The 21,806-nt window shown below is 36.1% G+C and overlaps 1 protein-coding gene across 9 annotated transcripts in view; it reads left to right on the top strand.

Annotated features, from left to right (window-relative positions):
• LOC121878859 overlaps positions 1 to 21,806 on the top strand; it is a 151,692-nt gene that overhangs the window by 82,337 nt on the left and 47,549 nt on the right. For 6 of the 9 annotated variants that reach the window (XM_042385284.1, XM_042385278.1, XM_042385279.1 and 3 more), the window contains 11 exons: positions 7,859 to 8,034; positions 8,807 to 8,987; positions 11,471 to 11,630; positions 12,417 to 12,500; positions 12,857 to 13,103; positions 13,412 to 13,605; positions 17,477 to 17,592; positions 17,986 to 18,141; positions 19,837 to 20,018; positions 20,320 to 20,446; positions 20,917 to 21,054. In XM_042385284.1, coding sequence (XP_042241218.1) covers positions 7,859 to 8,034; positions 8,807 to 8,987; positions 11,471 to 11,630; positions 12,417 to 12,500; positions 12,857 to 13,103; positions 13,412 to 13,605; positions 17,477 to 17,592; positions 17,986 to 18,141; positions 19,837 to 20,018; positions 20,320 to 20,446; positions 20,917 to 21,054 — 1,761 coding nt within the window. Of the gene's footprint in view, positions 1 to 4,468; positions 4,624 to 7,858; positions 8,035 to 8,806; positions 8,988 to 11,470; positions 11,631 to 12,416; positions 12,501 to 12,856; positions 13,104 to 13,411; positions 13,606 to 17,476; positions 17,593 to 17,985; positions 18,142 to 19,836; positions 20,019 to 20,319; positions 20,447 to 20,916; positions 21,055 to 21,806 lie in introns of all 9 variants that reach the window. The other 3 variants (XM_042385285.1, XM_042385282.1, XM_042385281.1) reach the window with 1 other exon arrangement.

The following is a 21,806-nucleotide window of genomic DNA, read 5'->3' as shown; positions in this document are numbered from 1 at the left end:
AGAAAAATTATGAGGACCAGAAATTATTTTGTTCATATTTTTGACAAAATTTTCAAGTGTTCTTCAGTGAGCCTTGTCTGAAAAATAAATACAAAAATTTTGGAGATTAATATCAATGTTTCCCTAAGTTGAGATGCAAATCCCTGAATTATCTGAATAAATGTATAGATTTATTTTGATTTTTATAATTTTTACACTTATTACACCAGAGAAGGAGTGCGGCAGTTGAGTGAATAGGACGATGCATATTTATCAAGAAAGCAGTTGATAGATTACATGATGGTTTACTTTGATATACCTGTACTGTAATAGATATATGGACAGAGCTGATAATTAGGTAATGACAGGGTATGTATGTGAGACGAGATGCAGTACAGTGGAACATTACGGATGAGGAGGAAAGAGCACGTGAAAATACAGTGATATATCCATTAGCCGGAACAATTGGTGCAGGGCACTGCCGGGAATGAGAGATTTCCGGGTAACGAGACGACTCTCAATGCCGGAAAAAATCCCTCTTCCTCGGAATTTTCCGGGTAACGGAAAAATTTTCTCGGAAGTTCCAGAAATTACCCATTACATCTTCTCTTGAACCCGGAAAAATATCCCTCATCCCCCTAATTTTCCAGAATTTTCTGGGTACTGGAAAATTTTAATCAGAATTTACTGAAAATGCATCTGATTTTCATCCCTCAAACCCAGAAAAAACTTCCCCTTCCTTGGAATTTTCTGGGTATCGGGAAAATTTTCTCAGATTTTTCTGGAAAAAGGACCCCCTCTGAAAATTTTGGCTTTAGGAAAGATTTTCTGAGAAAATTTCAGTTCTGGCTATCGGAGAGTTACGGGTTTGATGGGATTCCAGCTAATGGAGATATTACTGTGTGAGGAGTACGTATTTTATTGTTTCTGTAGGAGAATTTTATTGTTTCTGTTGGAGTATTTTATTGTATGAATGTTTTATGAGGTCAACATGACTCGTGAGATAGGGAGATCCTCATTGTCTTGTTATGGAATGGAATTTGTTGATTCAGAAAGTACAAAAGAACATAAGAATGGAGGAAGCTGCAGTGGACCCATTGGCCCATACTAGGCAGCCCTATTTGCACCCATACCCCCTATCGTTCATAATCCATCCAACCTATGTTTGAGGTGTCAGTGAAGGAAGTTAAAAATAGTTTTGGTAGAATTTGGCAGGAATCTATTTAATCTGCTGATGTTTTTTATGAGACCTCTTTATTTGTTAAACACTGTAGTACTGTTTAAATGGCTCCAGACAGGCTAGGGTTAAGGTTAGTGAGGACTAGAATATTTGATAATTTGTTTATATCTCCCAACCCTAACCTTACCGATCTCTTGCCCTAGCCAACTCTTACCCTAGCCAACCCTAATCCTATCCAACTCATGGCCTAACACCATGCATAATTAAGCTATCTTATTTTCTAATCCTAAATAATCCCTTATGAAACAGTCTATACCGTGTGTTGAACCTTATTATTTAGTAGTGCTGTGTGGTCCCTTCCAGATTATTTATGATTTGTGATGTTTCCTTTCACTTCTCCATTTAATGAAAAACTACTGGGTACTGTACAGTATTCCAAACACAGTATCACAAGAGGTCCACCAATAAGTTTGTCTGAGCTGTATTTTCTGGTACTGTTTCAGCTAAAAGGCCTGTTTAGGTTTACCATATCTTCAATATTAGATAAAAACTATATTGAACCATGCCCACTGCTCCCACCCCTGTACTGTACTTTAGTACCAGAGTGGCACTCTGTTTTGTCATCAGAATTAAAAAAAAAAGTTACCAGCATAGCAAGATATATATTGTGGACCTCGTTATGGGCAACTTTGGATTGGGTTACCAAAATAGATTTAATAAGCTTTATAGTGGGTTTTTGTGTTGATGGCAGAGGGGGGGGGAGGGGTAGGGGGCTTTAGGTTGTTAACACAAACAATGATTTGGACAAACTCTTGCCCTTTGATGACAGTTCACCTTATCATTTCCTTTATTTCCTATTCTCCATATCATCTGGGCAACCCTGTGACTGACATACTCGACCACACTATACTGGCATGATATTAATGTTACAACTCTTAGACTAGAGTGGATACGTACCTCTAGTAGCCCTCCCTCTCAATCGTACCCTCGTGCTTTTTTTTTTTTTTGGTAAAGTTGTAACAGTTTTAAGGTGTGCCTCTCATGGCAGCCAGTGGATATTTACTAGAAAGTGACACACTGTAGGGGATGATGTACCCACTACTCCACTAGGGAATGACGTACTCCTTATGGGATGAAAAAATTCTGAAACTTATGTATCAGTGATTTTTGAGAGAGATCCCTTGGCATTAAGTAGATATATGGATTCAGGCAGTCTTGGTGGTGAGTCCTTATGATGATGTTTAGAGGAACAATCTTTGGGTGATGGGCAAAAGACTTTTTCTCCTGCATGAAAAGAGGTTTTTGGTATCTTCAGAATATAGAAACACTCTTGATGTTACTGTGAACACAAACACACTTGATACTACCAAAAAACAATTTATTTATACATTGATTAGTACATTTTCTAACCAGTCACAGCTTACAGTGACTGTATATCCAACAAGTGTATGGCTTCAACTCCTGGTTCCTGAGGACCTAAACATGTGAATGGAATCTAGAAATACAAACAGAATTGACTTTACCTTTGCATCAGATTCCACTGAAGGAAATGCTTGTTACAGTATAGAGAAATTTTAAAAGGGATAAGACTTGAGAGTTTTTGCTGCCATGTTCACACTTGTGTTTTCCTCTATCTTCTCTTGTTTGGCAGGAGAAACAGACCCAACCTCAGTTTCTAATTACTTGAGTGAAATATCATGTTTCACTTAACCTCATCTGCTCTTGTGTGAAGCTAAATTGCATGGCAGTTATATATTTACTGGTTTTGGTTCAGATAATACCAGTTGGGAGGACTATAGTTTATTATCCAGAGAATGAGTTATATAAATTTCTTAGCGGATTGTTTATGGTTAACAACAGTCTCCATACAGTACACTTTTGGGACCACTGAGTGAATCCATGAAGTGGCAGTATTAGTCAATATGGAAGCCTTACCAAGGATACACCGGAAAGTTTAAGCCTGCCTGACTGTTTTTTAGCTTGAACAATAATTGAGTTCCTTCTTTGGAATTTTCAAGTTCAGGATTTATCTGCTAACACTTGAACATCATAACAGTCTGCTCTTGTTAAACATCTGAGAGAGGTCTTTGCCATTGACCTTTCTTCAGAAGTATGTAGAATTATTTCTAGACCTTATTGGAAAGGCCCTAAAGTAATATACTGTATAAGTGAAAGGGTATCTTGAGCCTGAAATTCTTATCATAGAAATGGACATCAGAATTTAAGGTTGAGGTTATTTGTTTCCAAATTGGAAGATGGCAGCTATTATTTTCGTTGTCTGGAATTCTAAGATGGAAATAAACAATCTTATATTTCTAGCACTCTGATTAAAGTTATTAAATTTATACAACCTGATGAAGTTCCATTGTTGTGTAATATTACAGATACAACTGTTGTGATGTCCTTGGTCATTTTGCCTGGTACATCCCTCAAGGCTATTCTGAGCAGAGGGAGCATGGTATCAGGCGGGACATTTATTGGCTGATATGTATTATATTGTACAATTGACATGAAATGTTTGCCCTTGAGAGTCTGTTAAGGTATAAAGTAGTTTGTATTCTACTATGTACCTGTTTTGGCAGAGCTGCTGTACAGGTAGTGACTCCCAGATGTGCTACATGAATGCTTGTAGCTTTTAGTGCTTCTTAACCCATATTCTAGCTGGCTTGGATGTATGGGGCCATCCTAGACTGACATAAGGATAGGGGCAATTTGGGTCACCTGTCTACCATTAGGACAGTTAATTGTTCAGGAAAATTACTTTGATTCAGCTCCTGTGGTTAGTAAGCCAGACAAGAGAGGATTCAGGAGTACTTTTGTGTTTTATGTGGCAGCAAAAGCACAAACTGTCTCTCTTCTCCATATTAATTGTCTTCTTTATAAGAATCTGTGTGAAGGTGAAAGTTATTTGAATTTGTTTAATTTACTCAATTTTTCATTTGCAGTCAGAAGTTTGGGTTTGAGGGAGCCTGGTTTCCTAACCAAAGACATATAGATTACATTGAGTTACATACTATGTATATCTCTGCTCGGTTGGCAAACAGAATTTTAGGATCAATGCTTACTTTCTCTTCAGTGCAGTAGACTTCTGAAGTGCATTATATTAAAGAGATGGCTTTTGATGGTTATAGATTCAAAAGGTTCTGTAGTTTGCTTTTTTTATTAAATACTGTACAACATAAACCACAAGATAAGTATTTCAGAAGTTTTACTTATATTGAAATTCAACTCTTCTTCTTCTTTCACTATTAACCAGTTATACTATTTTTTCCTCAAACTAACCAACTGTGATGCTGTTCTTCCCAACAGAAAATGTCCCACCACAGATAAACAACTCTCTTCCTGCTTTTGGGAAAAAGAAAATTTTGATACCAGAGATAAATGGGTTATGACTTTCAAGGCTCGGAACAATCTAACTAGGCATCAAGTTGAATATAATCACACAGTTCATGTTTTTGAAACTGGTAAGTATTTTTTCTCTATTTGTAAATAATAAAATTTTTCTTAACAGCGGTAATGATTGGATGGTAAGTAATGCAGTACCTGTATATGTCTTACATGTTTAATTCAGAGTACAGTAGTACAGTATAAGAGTTATTAGACTGATGTGTGTGATATACAGTACTTGTAATGCGGTCCATCTATTTGTGGTTGCATGATGATAAGTTATTGTGAGACTCTACTGAAAAGTTATGAAAATACGAAGACATAATTATGAACAAAAAAGTTTCACAAGTACAGTACAGTAATGAGTTGCATTGTTATCATTATGAGAAGAGAATATTCTCAGTGAAAAGAATTCATAAGAACTGTGCCTGTAATTATTTTAATTAGCTACAAATAAGCATTAACTTGAATTTTTTTTATTATTATTTGTGATAAAATTCTCATAATTGTATTAGTGCGGAGCCTCACAAGTGACCTACAAGTGTGTCTGGGCAGAATATGACTGTACAGTACTCAAGAGCAAGTACAGTAGTGCTCATACAGTACCTGTATCCAGGTACAGTAGTGCTCATACAGTACCTGTATCCAGGTACAGTAGTGCTCATACTGTACCTGTCTCCAGGTACAGTAAGGCTCTACCTGGAGAGGCTCTGTGGTCACATGTCAACATGGAATTTCATAACTAGAAATTTATGCCATTACTGTATAGTAGTCGGTTCTCCTATAATGTGGTAGTCGCATTCCTGAAGAACATTGCGTTATAGAAAAATTACACTACGATAACTATTCACTGGTATTGAGAGGTTATGGGGTAGTAGGTTTGAGAACACCAACATGACTGATAATTTTTTATTTATTTTTCTATAATGTTATATTATTGTTAATTTTATTGTGTTCTTTTGTAATTACAGTGTTTAAATTTGGTAATATCACTCATTAATAGATTAAAAACATGAAAAGAAGGGAAAATGCTTGTTATAGTGTTAGTCTACATCGTTAATTGATAGAAAACGTAGCAATGAAGAGCAAAAATTTCTAACCAAAAGAAATGTAAATAAACTTACAACAATGTTTGGGAGACATATAGTATACAGTAGGGTAAAGAACAGTCTGCATTAACACCTGTGATGTGTATGCAGGCTGAACAAAGACAGGTATGTGGGGTGACATTACTGGGATTACCAAGTCTGATTTACCAGTCATTACCTGATCCCTCAAGATTCGTTATCAGATCAAGTGTTTCATTACCTAAATTTATAACATATAGTGCAGTAAAAAAAAGTAAGGAAAACAGGAATTAGCCTAATACCTTATTTCTATATGACTGAAGTGTAGATAAAGTTGTTTACACTGAGTCGGTAATAATTCAGTGGTACAGGGAAGTGAAATCACCACTGCTCTCCTTCAGGTTCTCCCCTTATGATCACACATGTTAATGGTGAGCTTATTCAGGGTTAATACCAAATCGTTTCATTTACTGTATTACAAAATAGATTTTTCATTAAATTATTGCTGCTGTAGGCAGCATCTACTGTAGAAGAATCCACCAGCATCCCACCTTGTGTTACACTGTGCTTAGACAGCTGCACAACTGCTTATTTCTACTTGTATGACTTATGTACTGTAGTTATGTTTACTTTATCGCATTATACCCAATTTGCATGTGCGTTGTAAAAAATGTGTTCCCTAATATATTTGCTGTTTTGTAACCAATTCGCATTATGAAAACTCACGTTACAGGAGAACTGACTACAGTAGACACCTTGTTATATTGTGTGAGTGGGATTGAGAAATAATATATATATTTCTTTATTTCAATTGGAAATATAGGGTATAGGACTGAAACCCCAAAATATTCCAGAAATATGCTTCAAGACATTTATGTTACTCAACCGGTCATGCCGCCAGACCACCTGTCATCGATGTGGTCTGGCATCAAGGTGCTCAACAAGCTGTTGGTACATAGAAACAAAATCCAGATGAATTTTATACAAATACTGTACAGTACACTGTAGGTACTTAATGTATAAGTTATCTTAAAGTCCCCTTCATAAATGAGTAACAGTGAACTTGATCAGTCTTAATTGTATATGGGCTTGTACTACAAGTTTTGGAAAATGGGGGTTGGTTTTTTTTTTGCCTAAATTTCAAAACATGGGTAATTCAGACTTGAGAATACATTGAAGTATAATATATTCAAGTAAATTACCAGTAGGTCAAAAATAAAGTGAGAGGAGCGTATCAAAGGTCATGTCTAGTCTGGAAATAGAAGTTCAAATTCTTTATATTTCTCTCAACAGAGAGAAAGACAAGTTGCTTGTTGAATAAGAGAAATGTTACATGAACTGTATTTGTACATTGATAAAGCCATTGGTGAAAGATTTATACCATTCAGATAATCATTTTCTTTAAGTTATTGGCAGATTTTAACTTTCATCTACCTTACAAAGCTGAGAATAATTGCTGCTTCCATAGACTCAAACACTGAAAGCTTAACGGTAGTGTGTATGTAGGAACTGAACCCAGCTTTAAGTTCAGTAACATCAGTCTTCCCTCTATACTGTACTGTGGTACTTGTTAGCAGTAAGCAAGGGAGGTATATTGGTAGACAAGGGGGTAAGAACCCTTTATATTTAAAATTTATCATATCCTCCTCTTATAAGCCATTTGATTCACCAGTTTGTTCTTTCTTACTTTGATATGACTGTCATTGTTTGGTGTTGGTACAGGAGGAAACAAGAGTACCCAGAGAAAATTAACCCCCTTAAGACTTTGTTATGAGTGCAGTGTGTCAACAGTATTTTATCCTAGATTGATCACTACAATGGGTGTTTAGGTACAAGAGGTGAGATGAAAAGTATTATAGCATAAAATGTGATACAAGACTCATGAGGTGTGCAGCAGCTATCAAATCACTTAGCATACAGTTTAAAATAGTTTTACTGCAAGAAATGGATTGTTGAACCATGAATGTACCTGTAGTTGTAATGTATCTTTATTATTCATCATAAATAGAATCAAGGGTTGAAGAGATTATTACGGAAGAGAAAAATCATAGTTGTGGTGAACTTTACTCGATTGCTTAATAATATTGTATAGTACCAAGTAACCTCAGTGAGAAAATAGTAATCAGTCACATTTCTGTGTCTAAACTTCCCAATAATTAAAATTGTATTGATGTCCCCTTGCTTTAATTACTGTAAAATTTATTAAGAACTCAAACTAATTTAATCCCTGTATTTTTTTCTAAAGTAATCCCAGATCCACCGAAAGATATGGTAGCCAATGTAATTGGCCCTCATGTAGTCAACATAACATGGATGCTGCCTTTCCCAATTGATGTGTTTTACGATGGTGGTGTGATTCAGCAAGTTTCATATAGAGAACGCAGAGTGGGAGATCAACATGAAAATGCTCCTTGGCAAGAAGTAAGTACAGTACAGTGTGCGAGTATTAACACACTACTCTTTTTGTGTTGTATGTGTTACCCTGGTCACATATAATTATATGCATAGGTTCCTTTATTAGGTCTCTCCTGAAGGAGGGAGACAGGAATCCCCTCCCTCCATCTTTGGTCCAGTATGCTCAGAACATTTAATTTTTGTTATTTTACTTTTTCAGGTTTTTGTTTCATTGATGGTCAAACTAATTACAGTACAAATGTATATTTTGAGATGTTATGTGGGGTGGAGCAGATAAATTGCAGTACAGTAGTTTGTAAATATTACTGTTTTAATAAGTTCTTGCATAATTTCATTAGATTTTCTGACCTGTAATGTTTTATTTTACCATATTCACCAAATAGGATACAGTGCCTGACTGATGTTATTACTTAACCTGAGTCAGGCCCATGAGTGTTCTGATACTGTGTGTGCGTGCACGCATGCATGTACTAGAGAGAGGAGAATGTTGACATTATCTCTCCTGGGTGCTTGTAAACTTTATTAGTGAGTACTGAATGAGAAGCTGAGTTGAGGGGCTGGGACTAACTGGGGGATATTAATGATTAAGTTATGTCTTTAATCTGTCATTTAATAACACTTAAGAAACCAATCGTACGTTAATCAACACAAATTAAAAAAAAATCTGTGGGTTTGTGTTTATCATCTTATGTTTATGTGGGTTTCATTTCTGACATTGCCCTTCACATCACTTTAACCACATACTAAATAAACTAACCTATTTTCTCCCTCTATTTAGGTTGATCAGTGGAGGGTTGTGCCAAACCGCTTCAAGAAGGAAATATTCAGTAAAAACATCACAAACCTCCGTCCCTACACACTCTACGACTTCCGTGTACGTCTCCACACCGGGACAGGAGCTATCAGAGAACACATGTGGTCTGATGAAGAAATTCGTACCGAGAGGACTATTGCTACACGTAAGTGGGAATCAGTTACGGTAGTTTGTCTTGTACTGTACATTGTTGAAGGGCCGTTTATACTGCATAGATAAATATATTCTTGGAAATATTTGTGTTAAGATTAATCAGTATCATAAATTCTTGAATAGTGTCAGTCACATTTACTTGAACAATACTTGATGAATGTTAAATAAATCATCAAAGTACTATACATTACAGTATATACATTCTGGGAAAGAAACAAACCACTAATTATCAATATTTTCAAAAACATAATTCTGTACTGTACAGTATTCATTTTAGTTACTTAAGATTCAGAATTTTAATTACATTGATGAATTAAAGCATTAGAGAGGAAGATGTGCAAAGTCATGTCAGACTAGATGATATAATGTCATCCATACAAAACAAAAAATAGGAGGTCCTCGCTATACGTTGTACCGGTAGACTGTATACGTCATTTCAAGTATATGTCGCTAACAAATACAGGTACTGTACCAGAATATGATAAGTTGTCATAGAGCTAAAAAAACAGATAAATAGGAATACTGTACTGTATATTGAATGTGAAGCACTATTATAAAGAACAAGGTGTTTACTGACAATAAGGTTATCCGACAATGGTTCAGCTAAATAATGGCACAAGATTTTTTAAAAATATATTTGTCTTAATGCTATAATTGAGTAGCACAGCGCCAGAATGGGATAAGCGCCATGACTAGCCAAACAAGTAGACTTTGTGAAATGCGTAGTTCATTCTCCTCCCTGTCACATACAGGAGGCACCTCTAGGCACTTAAAAATGTTCACCAATGTAGTCTACGTTCCATCCTCCGAGTTCGCTGGGAAGACAAGAGAACAAATGCAGTATTCTCGCTGACACCAACTGTAGGAGCATTGAGGCTACCATGAACCACAAACAACTACAGTACATTAGGCTGGCCATGTTATTCACATGGATGACAGTAGACTGCCAAAGCAGCTACTTTACAGTCACTAATGAATCGTAAACGTAACTCTGGCGGGCAACTGAAAAGGTATAAGGATAGTCTGACAAACCTGAAAAAGGCCAAATTGACCCCCCACACCTGGGAGACAATTAATCCACACCGTAATGCTTAGAGGAGCACCACACAAGAAGGTGTCAATACTTTCAAGTTAACCCGACTGCATACCGAGGCAGATAAGTGCCAGTGCCGGAAAGATGCTGCCACTGCCCCTCCCGCATTAGATGTAGCCCTCCACACGTGCAATATCTGTGGACTACCCTGCTGGTCCCATATTAGCTTCTCGAGTCACTTCAGAGCTCGCCAACAAAGGTGACATCCTTAATAACTCGTAACATTGTATCATAGCTGGATGATTGTCATACTCGATTCCGAGTGACAGCAAAGTGGTATTAGGTACAAGTGGTGGATATCTCTATAGAACACTGCAAGCATGGTTGACAATCCATTGAAAAAATTATGTCAATATGTTCAAATGTTAATTTGTCGTGGTGTATAAATTTTACTGTAGCACAACTTCGGATGTAATTTTCTTGCTCTTATAAAAAATGTCATTTATTCAGTTCTGGTGCTGGGATACTCTTTTTTTTTTTTAAGTATAGAAACAGTAGGATAGCTTGAAAGAATGAATAATCACAAATATATATATATATGTGTGTGTGTGTGTGTGTGTGTGTGTGTAAATAATAATAATAATAAACGGTTTATTAATAGAGTTGCAGCCGGTGGCTGAAAATATACAGAGTTACATTTGATTTAGACATAATGATATAATATGCGTTGAATGCATTTACAGGGCTGTATAGTACATAAATCAGGAGTTGTTTATTATTTTAACAATAGATGGGATGGTGCTGTTCTTATATCTATCGGTGCGGGCTCTTATGGGCTGGATTTTGGAGTGGCGGACTGTGCGAGGTGGGTGGGGGGCTGCTGGTGGCAGGAGGTGGCGATGACGAGGGTGGTGCAGTAGTTCACTGCCAAACCTTGCCAGTGCTTGGTGGTGGAGGTCACTGAGGGATGGCATTTCCAGGGTGGAGACAGCGTTGATGTAGCCGGAGTATTCTGCGCCGAGAATGATTCTGCAGGCCCTTTTCTGTACCTTCTCTAGCCAACGTTGTTGGGTGGAGTTGAGAGAAGATGACCAGGCTGGTGACGCATACGTTAGTTTGAGGTGTATAAAGGCGTTGTAGATAGTCCTCAGCTCTGGCGTGGGTGTCCCAAGTGACCTAAGTCGTCGTAGCATGTAGAGTCGGTACGAGGCTGCCTTGAGTGTGTGTGTGTGTGTGTGTGTGTGTGTGTGTGTGTGTCATTCTGTTCTGAGCAGTGACCATGTTATTAATCAGGTCATCAGAGAGCACTGACCATGTTATTAATCAGGTCATCAATACTCTATCATTATATCTGCATATTTTAACCTTTGTTATTACAGGAACTACAAAAGTGCAATGTCATGATTGAAGCAACAATGCTTAAAAGAATGTTTGTTTTCTAGGTCCCACAAGAGCTCCCAAAACTGATATCGGTACATTTGAGGTCGAGAACACTATCCAATATCGTGAAATTTTCATCAACTGGCAGAGAGTGGATCCAATGTATTGGAATGGTCCCAGTTTTCGCTACGATGTCACAGTGTTTGATAATGAAGATGGCAGGTATGTGTTAAGTGAAGAAAGCCTGTTGTGGTTTCATCTTACATTTAGCTGTAGTAATTGATATCTTAATATGTCTGAAACATTCCCAAAATGTAAAATATTTAAGCAAGTCATGAATGATCTGTGTGTGTGTGTGTGTGTGTGTGTTATAGGAATTTTGTGCATATAAATTCTTTTACATGGTTGTATGTACAGGTGCTTTTATTTATGTAAAAAAATTCCTAAACTGCAAGGTGTCTCCAAAAACTGTGTACTGTAAATTCTCTCTTAAAGATTTTTATGGTGATTGCTATTACAAAAGCAACATTTACCTCAACTTCTGTGAGACCTCGCACATCAACAGGTGAGGACAGTGTTGTTGTTGTAATTCAAGTATTCACTCGATCCCATGAAAGTCTGTAAATCAGTGTGTATCCATTTTTCTGACACCCTGGATACTTGTTCTATTTGGTTCTAGTTGGGGTGGTATAAAGGTGGAAGACTATAGTACCAGACCTATGATGGTAATGAATGGAGCTCTTTAATGACTCAGTGTTAGAAGCTATTCTGTGATGTCATAATTAACCAATCACAGTCTTCATACAATAATAATATCTCTGGTGATTGATGACAGCCATACCCCTTCGAGTCAATGACAAAATATTTAAGCAGTTCCATCATAACCTGGGACTATGAAGTCGCACCAGAAACTGGCTCATCTCAACCTTACTTGATGGCCAGTTACTGGTCCATTGTAGCCAGTTGGTAAATTGTTACTTCTGACCTTTTATTTATTTTTTATTTCAGACTTGTTACCCTGAGGCCTGAAAATATAGAAATCGAAGATGCTTTTGCTAAATTTACCAGCATGAATAAGAGTACTGCCTACAGGTAAGAATTATGAGGTTCATATATGTCTTATACAGTACCAACAAAACACAGTGCTGGATGAAGAAAATGTTTACGAGTTGAAAAACATGAAATTTTTTTGGCTTCTCTCACAGTTTTGGTGTAATGAATAACTGAGGCTTATCAGTCTTTATTTCATGTGAATATCTTATACAAACATGACAGTATTTCCCCTTTAGCTAATAACATTTTGAAGGCTGTTAACCAACATGGCTGTAGGTCATGCACATATCTTACCCTGTTTAGTTGGTGGAATTTCATGTCGGAAAGTGGTAAGTAAATAATATTCCAAGAATAAGAATGTGTTTACAAATGTATGTTTTGTATTTCCAACTCAGATTTGTGATCAGACCAGTGAATGATGTAGGACAAGCTGCAGAAGACATTAAGGCAGAAGTCGTGGTACCCGAGATGTCTGACATAATAGAGCCCCTGACATTCTTTAGAGTGACTGCCATCAATGGTTCCGTCAACACCATTTACATGACCAGGTGGAGCCTCCCAGCGGATGAGAAAGTGAACCAGATGATAAAGAGTCTGACACTGTACTGGTGCAAGAAGGATAAATACGAGCATCGGTGTAAGGTAGGCATCTTAGTTTCATAGAGACCAAAGTTGTTTGTTCTGTTAAATCCCTCTGTGTGTGTTATGAATACTTGTAGAGCATACCAATTTTGTGTACAACTGCCACTTATTCTTGTTTTCTATTTTAAAAGAAATGAATGTTTTGCTTTATCAGTTACACTTTGATTTACCTAGATGAGGAAATGTGGAAAGTTTACAAAACAACAGCATTTATTATGTCCATGAACAATAAAGTACTGAATGCTTAAAAGTTATGGAATTACTGTAGTTTGATAATGATGATACTGAATGCCTTTTTTTTTCCACAGAACAAACTTGAATGGGTGAATATTGAGGACACAAGCATCACAGCCAAAAATGTGACATATCTGGATTCTTCTATTTACATGTTTGGTATATCTGCCAACTCCCTCAACTCCTCCAGTGGGATCAAGTGGGTCAACTGCATTGCAAGTTACGACAACCCTCCTCCACCCCTGACAAATTTTAAGGCTGTTTATGTGTAAGTTGTATATCATAACACCCTCTACTGAAATAGTACTTAAAATATTGTTGGTAGGGGAAGATGTACTAATGTTAAAGTGTGATTACTCTCCTTGACACAAAACACCTGATGTGAATACTTAATGAAAAAAAATTATATAGTGTTCCCAATACTGTATAGTGTTAATGGTGAATTATAGAATTTGGATCTTTAGAGTAAGCCTAAAAGTTGAGTATATTTGTAAAGTAATGAGAAAAAATAAGTAAAAGATCAGTAAACTATATTTAGATTCTACCTTCACTAAAGTTTGAGTTGATTTCAGCAGTAATTGAATTCCAAAATTCTTATAACTACTGTGGCAGACCTGGGGCTGAATATTAGTCTAGCACAGGTGAACAGGTTTACACTTGCTGCAGAATCAATCAGGGAAATGCTGACATAGATTGATGCCTTTCTTATGTAACACACACACACATACCGTATATACCTGTGTATAGCACGAGTTCTTAAGACCAAATTTTTTGGCAAAAAGTTGGGGGTCGACCTCTATACGGGTAATAGTTTTGTTAGGTTGAAAAATATTTACCAGTAACTACCAGTAAACAATGGAAACGACGCACCAACTCACCACCCGCTGTGAGTGTTGGTACAGTTGCCAGGGCAGATCTCTTGCGTCATCATAGCAAGCCCAAAGTAGCCAAATGCATGGTATGGTATGGTATGCACAGGAGTATGTAAAACATAAAGTATTCATTTTTAAAAGTTTATTTATGGATACAAATTTTTTTTAATTAAATTTGAAACATCAATCTTTGTTAATTAAATTTGAAACAAAAGAAAAATACGATACCTTATTTATAAATATTTTCATTAAAATATTACATCACAAGTATATTTTACCTTAACTGTGCCTGAATGAATATATTCTCAGAAATAAATATGGAAATGTAATATTTTTGCTGAAATGACGTACGTATTACAGTGGAAAGTGGGATAAAATTGTGACGAAAACAATGACTCACTTTCTTTCGTCGTTCAAAAGATTTTACCGTAATCGCTTTTCGAATGGTTTTCAGTTAAAAACTGTTGTATTACAATAATATTCTATCCTAATTGACTTGAATAAATACTACGATACCATATTTCTGAATATTTTCATTAAAATCCATCAAAATCATTTTCCTTGTCATCTGCAGCACCAAACAGCTCCTCCCAGTCCTCTCCTTGAACAGCATCGTCATATGGATCAACACCATCATCAGCCATAGGATCATCAATATCTTCATCCTCATTCACGCTCTCATTAGCCTCATAATCCCACAACAAGTCGTCTTCTGTTCCATCAAGAGCATTCGAAATCCCACATTTCTTAAAAGATTTCACCACAATTTCTGGTCTGATTGCATCCCAGGCCTCTACAATCCATTCACATAATGTTGCTAGTGATGGAGCTTGGATGTTGCCTCCCTTTGTGTATGTCTTATCGCCTTCTATCATCCAGTTGTTCCACTTCACTCTTACCGCATCTTTAAATGGTTTGTTTATGGAAACATCCAGTGGTTGGACAAGACTTGTTAATCCACCAGGAATCACAGCTGTATCAGTGTTTTCCTTCCTAATCCCAGCAGTAACACTGTCAACAAGATGTGACCGAAACATATCCCACACAAGAAGACTTTTTTCTTTGCGCAGTCCCCCTGGTCTAAAGTTCAGACTTTTTTAAGCCATATTTGTATGCCGCCTTCATCCATCCATCCTTTCTCGTGCACATGGATGATTAAAAAAATGCTGTCTGACTTGCAACACTGTTGGTAGGGTCAGGTGGTTCTAACGGCACCTGCCAGGACCCAGTAATCAAATTTATAACAGTGTCTTACCTCAATTACTGTAGTTTATCTGATGTAGGCAATATGAAGTAAAAAATACCAGTTAAAGTGAGAAATTGGAAGAGAATAAACAAGAAAGATGTCGTTGGGCTATTTTTGGTAGGGCTGAGGGAGAGAGTACCAGCTGTTTGGTCTTTTTTGGTGGGAGAGTCACACAAATAACTGTAGTACTGGTATTTGTTTGGTGTCTTCTGTATTTTTAAAAATGAATACTTGTAAATTAAAAGTACCGTAACATTGTATTATATACAAACTTGTCATATTTCTGGAAAATAAGAAGCAAGAAAATAAGAATATACCGGTAAACACAATTTCAACGTACGCTAAAATTAAAAGCTGCTTAAGAAGGGCTGATGCAAACACAAAACCTCCGCGACCAGGGCTCTGCCGTATCAGCTAGACGGTACACGTGTTTTTCGAATCGTTTTCAGTTAAAAAACTGTTACATCACAAGTGAATTAGGATAGAATATTATTGTAATACAACAGTTTTTAACTGAAAACCATTCGAAAGGCGATTACGGTAACATCTTTTCAACGAAAGAAAGCGAAAGTCATTGTTTTTGTCACGATTTTATCCCACTTTCCACTATAATACGTATGTCATTTCAGCAAAAATATTACATTTCCATATTCTCAGAAATAAATAGTAGTTTTGCTGAAACGTGATGTATTTCAATGTAAATTAGGATAAACTACATGAAAACAAAAGACTTTACCAAACCTTCCTATGTTCAAGATATGTTACTCGTTTTTTTATTAGTTTTCGGTTAAAATACTGTTATATTAGTGATGTTCTATTCATACTGTGCTTGATATAATACATTCACGGAAATGTAATATTTTTTGCTGAAATGACGTACGTATTACAGTGGAAAGTGGGATAAAATTGTGACGAAAACAATGACTTTTGCTTTCTTTCGTTCAAAATATGTTACCGTAATCGCTTTTCGAATGGTTTTCAATTAAAAAACTATTGTATTACAATAATATTCCCTCCTAATTGACTTGAATAAATACTTGAATGGAAATATACAATATTTTTGTTGAAACTACCCTCGTTTCAGTGTAAAGTGTCGTAATAATAAATGGTAAACAAGTTTATAGGACGTAGTGTTTCTCTGAAGGTTTTGTTGTTCCTTTACCCTCAAAAACTTGGGTCGACCTATAAACGAGGAATATCATAAATTAACAATTTCTTGGTCAAAACATCGGGGTCGACCGATATACGAAGGGGGGTTATAGACGAGTATATACGGTATATACATACATACATCATGAGCTCGTAAATACCAGATGTTAGCAATGGGTTTTTAGAATACAGTATTTTTTACTGGATCAATCTTGGATATAGACATTTTAATGACTTCAGTTCCAAATTTCTGGGGTCACTTATTTTGTTTTTAAAATGAGATTAATTTGTCTGAAGACTCTACTCATCTCTTAATGGTTTTGACAAAATGTGATTATTGCTTATGTTGCCAATTGATTAGTTGTTAATTGGCTCTTTGGAGATAGACCCTCTGTTATATTGTACTGTACTGTACAGTTTATCTCTCACTATACGTATGGCCCAATAAGATAAAATTCATTTTAAAGAACGTAATATTTTGAAGAACAAAAATCTATACAAAAACATTCACGTTAATGAATAAAAACCACATTTTGACACCATTTATTTTATTTTTTTCATTTAAAGAATATGTGAACTTTTAGATGTCACACAGTCAAGGTGGCCACCCATGACCCTCACAGTTTTTAATTCTGTAATATTTTAATGGGACGCGTACAGTATAGTACAGTGTATTAGTGAAATTTATGTGAAAACCTGCAAGTTGATCAACATTTTCCCTCCTGGAACATAAGCTCCAATAATCCATGGATTCTACCATTTGATAAATGTTTTTTCACCTGATAAATATTTTTCCAAGACTGCAACCCCTTCATATGTCAGGGAATACCTGTAAAGGCTTTTTTAACAATAATAATTGTTTTCCGTGCCAGGACTTCAACGGAGGTAAAGTTGAAGTGGTCCATTGACTGTAAAGCAATACCTACTGGCTTCAACATTTCATACTGCAATGTGACAGGCAATGAGATAAGCTGCCCTCCAAATGCCGGTTAGTAAATACTGATTATTATATAGACATTTATAGTACTGTATTATATCATTTATTTTTATTACATGTGTTGATCCTGGGTAATGTGGGTACTGTATAGGGCTGACCTCAGAAATGTTGTGCTAGGATGGGTAGAAGCCTCACTGTGTAGTCTTCATATCCACTTTTATAATCATAAGATAATTTATATATCTGTACTATATATTTTTTTTATTTTCTGGATTAACTTTTCCAAGATCTGATGAACTATTGCTTGGTGGATAAGAGTGTCTTTTGTTTTTGGAGGCGGGTCCTTCTGTGTGTGTGTTTGTATGTGTATCTTTTGTTTGGGGTTTTCTAATGTGTTTATATTTTGTTGTGACTTTTCTTATGTGTGTTGTTCTTTTTTTTCAGATGTAACATATGAAATACTAAATGATGAAACTTTAGTTGAACATATAGTAAGAAACCTTCACCCATACACCTACTACATCTTCAACATTGCAGTTCTGGCTGACAGTGGCCTCGGCAAATGGAGCAAATCAGAAAAGAATCAAACGAAGCCATACAGTATGTCTACTTTTATCTTTTTTCAGACAAACTTGATGTAACCGAAATAATAATATATATTATTTGAGTTCATATATGTTCCTGCTTAATTAAGTTTGTCAGTTTATCTAAATATTTATCCATAATATGCATTTATGTATATATGGAAAGTACTATGAAAATAACATCCCACCCCTTTTTTTTTTCTATTTACTAGAGTAGGGAATATAGTCAAAGAATGTTCACTGAAGTTGATATAAAGCTGGTTATTACCAAAAACTTGGGATAACAATGAATATTAGTAGATTCCCACCATATTTTAAAGATAGTCAGTCTGTGATTTGCTTATCTATGGCCCAATGAATTATTGTTAAAAATTTACATAATGTGTGGAATCCTAGAAACATTAGAAGTATGTAAAATGCTCTGTAAAACAGTCAAATTATTTTTTATTCAGAATTAAAAAAATCAGTTGTAAGAAAGCCATTCAAGTTTTAAGTAAATATTGTATACTGTACAGTAGTCCCTCGCCAACAGCTGTTGACAAGACTAAAGACGTTTAGGAGGTTAGGTTCCATGGCCACGGATAACACTCGTCAAAGCCAGATTAAGTTGCCTGTTTCTTCACTAAATAATACTTGTATTCTATATTTAATTAGATTTGAGTCACATACATATAAAACAGCTTAATATATATTGGACAATATATAATATAAATTTTACATTACAGGGTATTCTCTTTGGTGGTACGAATCGAGGATTCATTTACGCCCAAAGCATGTCCCACTGATGTTATATTCTTCCTATGCACGAGTCTATCAAGCACTTAAACTTTATTTTCTAATGTCATTATGTTCCCTGCCCTTTTCACCTTCTCAGTTTTATCAATAACACCCAGTGAATGCTTAGGGGCCAAAGTTAAAGGCAAAATCAATTTTATTACAGTAAAAAATAAGTGAAATAATATAGAGCAGTGGGAGATGGAACGCTGTGCGGAGGAATACATTAGACCACTTGGAGGGATAAAGGTGGTGCGATAATCCGTGGATACATAAAATTAAATGCTGTTGTAGGTAAAATGGTATGCAGGGTGAAAACTGTGGACCCATTGAATCCATGGTTGGCGAGTGTCTACTTTATTGCAGAATATGTACTTCATAATGTTGTTAGTTAGTAAACAAAGTATGAATGCTTAGCAGTCTTAGCTGAACTGGTCCCAAGTCTTGTTGACCCTTGTCTGTCTCACACAAACCAGCATTACCCATCTGCAATATGTCCTTCCTTCATTTTGCTCTTCAGTCACTCATGCACACAAATGTATCTTGGATGTTCTTTCCCATCATATGTAGTTTGTCGTACGGGGACCCTATTCTTTCAACTCCTCCTTGGTCGTCTCCTCCCTCCTATCATCACCCCATTGTTTTTAAACTAATCACTTCCTACTCTATGCTTAACATTTCTTTCCCTCTAATGTGCTCTCTCTATTTATTATTATCTACCTCTTGTTTAGCCCACATATTGTGTTGTCCTCAAGCACATAATTTTTATCACCACTGTGTTGCTCCTTGGTCTTACACCCACAGTCTTTGCTTCACACCCACATAATATTGTTGGCACCATGATTCCGTAGTACATCCCCATCTTTGCTTTTCTTTATAGTATACTGTTTATAAACAGAATATACTGTATCTGTATTTGTGTTATTTTGTATTGCAGAACCCAGTGGTCCACCACAAGACTTGGAGGTCAAAGCAAGGGGTCAGGAGTGGGTGTTACTGGCCTGGAAGCCTCCTCTTGTAGAACAACGTAATGGGAGGATGTCGCAGTACAAGATCATTGGTGAACCACATCTCAGGTCAATAGTTGTTCAAGCCCTCCATAACTCTGACATAATTGAGGTTAGTGTTGTACACATGACAATATTTTGAAGGAGCCATCTAAGAATCGTTGTTTATAATTTAATTATTGTCATTCCACTTTGAGATAATTGTTTCTTGAAGGTGTCATCTTAGTAATTCATACCTTATAGTCTGTAAAGTACTGTATAAAATGGTCAGTACTGTATAATGAAACACTATCTATGAATGATCATAGAGTGCTAAATGTAAGAAGAAATGAAAGACTGGAAATAAAATTCTTGTTGCGAGTTACTTATTTTATAATGACAATTAATTTCTAATAGAATATTTTTTTTTCCAGTTCAATGTAACAGACTTGACATCCTACACAAACTACACTTTTCAAGTTATCCCTTGTACAGAAGGTGATAAAGATAATTTTTGTGGTGACCTGAGTGCTTCTCTTGAAGTGCAAACAAGAATAGGAGGTAAGTTCTGAGTTTTTGTTTCTAATGCCAAGCTTGGGTGGTTTGTTTTATGACAGTATGTCAGTACAGTACAGTACAGTGCTCATCCCTTTTAACACAATGTAGATACAGTATTCTTGTTCCTCCAGTGTCACTACCATCATAAACCTTCAATTTCTTCTTTGTTGTGAGTCTTAACCCCTAATGTATGGGATTGCCTCTCACCTGAATAAAATCGTCCTAGTTAGCCAAATAAGGTATTAAAAGTGGCATCCCTGTAGTGAAGGGGTTAAATCCCTCTGCCACTATAATATTATTACAGATGTTCACTTCAAGTCTGATGCAGACTCAAACTAGCTATAGTGCTTTATATTTAGTTTAATTTTGTAAAGACTAATACTGTATTAATTATACTAAATACACTGCTCAATATTATTGTTTATTTGAATAATAATTGTGATTTCATTGACACTTTATTTTTTAACCTTCAGCTCCTGGCAAAATTAGCAGCATTGATCAAGATGACAACCTACTGAAGTGGGATCATGATGAATGCTTTGCACCAGAGTGTTCATTTCAGCTTCTCTACAGAGTCAACGGCACAAACCACGTTTACAACACCTCAGCGGGTAAGAGAGGAAGGCAGTCAATGTGATATTAAGAAATTTGTGACTCAGTACAGAAAGTAATGAAATGTAGACTAGTGTTAATTGGTACAGTTGGCAAAATAACTTCACAGAAACCCAACAAGTATAGGGTAGGGCAGCCAATCTGGTAATAATGTAAAGGTAAGAGGTGACGAGGAGTGGTAGGCGGGGAGTAAGGGAGACCTCGTTTGAGTGACAGGTGTGGGTATATCATGTGTTTGGAAGTGAGGTTTTTACACTGTTACCACACCTCTTGCCCTACCATTATATTTGTTGGGTCTCTGCGAACTTATTTGGCTGACTGTGCCATCTCTGTTCCTTATAAGAGTTCAGAAATTAAAATATATTTTGAATTGTTATAAGTGGTGGGAGGAGTGTCAGTGTCAGGCAGTTGAGGTGTGACAGGTATATGCATATACAGTACATGTAAAGTATTTCCCTCCTTCAATATAATGTCCACTTAAAGGTATAGATTCAAGGATAACATATTTATTGTTAATTACTGATCAAACAAAAGAAGAATCCAGCAAACAAAATTTTAGGCATTATCTTTCATATCTAGTTAAAGAATTAAGAGTTTTTCAATTAGAATTTGTAAATATTATTTTCCTCACGATTCCCTCCCCATAATGTTGAAAGAAAGTTTATACAGTAGCAAGATGGCAAATGGCAAAGTGAATATACATGAAAATCATTATCATTATGTACTCTTTATGTCAAGATGCCTGCATGTG

This window comes from Homarus americanus, unplaced genomic scaffold (assembly GCF_018991925.1).
Source record: "Homarus americanus isolate GMGI-L3 unplaced genomic scaffold, GMGI_Hamer_2.0 scaffold54840, whole genome shotgun sequence".
NCBI lineage: Eukaryota > Metazoa > Arthropoda > Malacostraca > Decapoda > Nephropidae > Homarus > Homarus americanus.
Note: the sequence above shows the minus strand (reverse complement) of the source record. Positions and strands in the feature narration are given on the sequence as shown.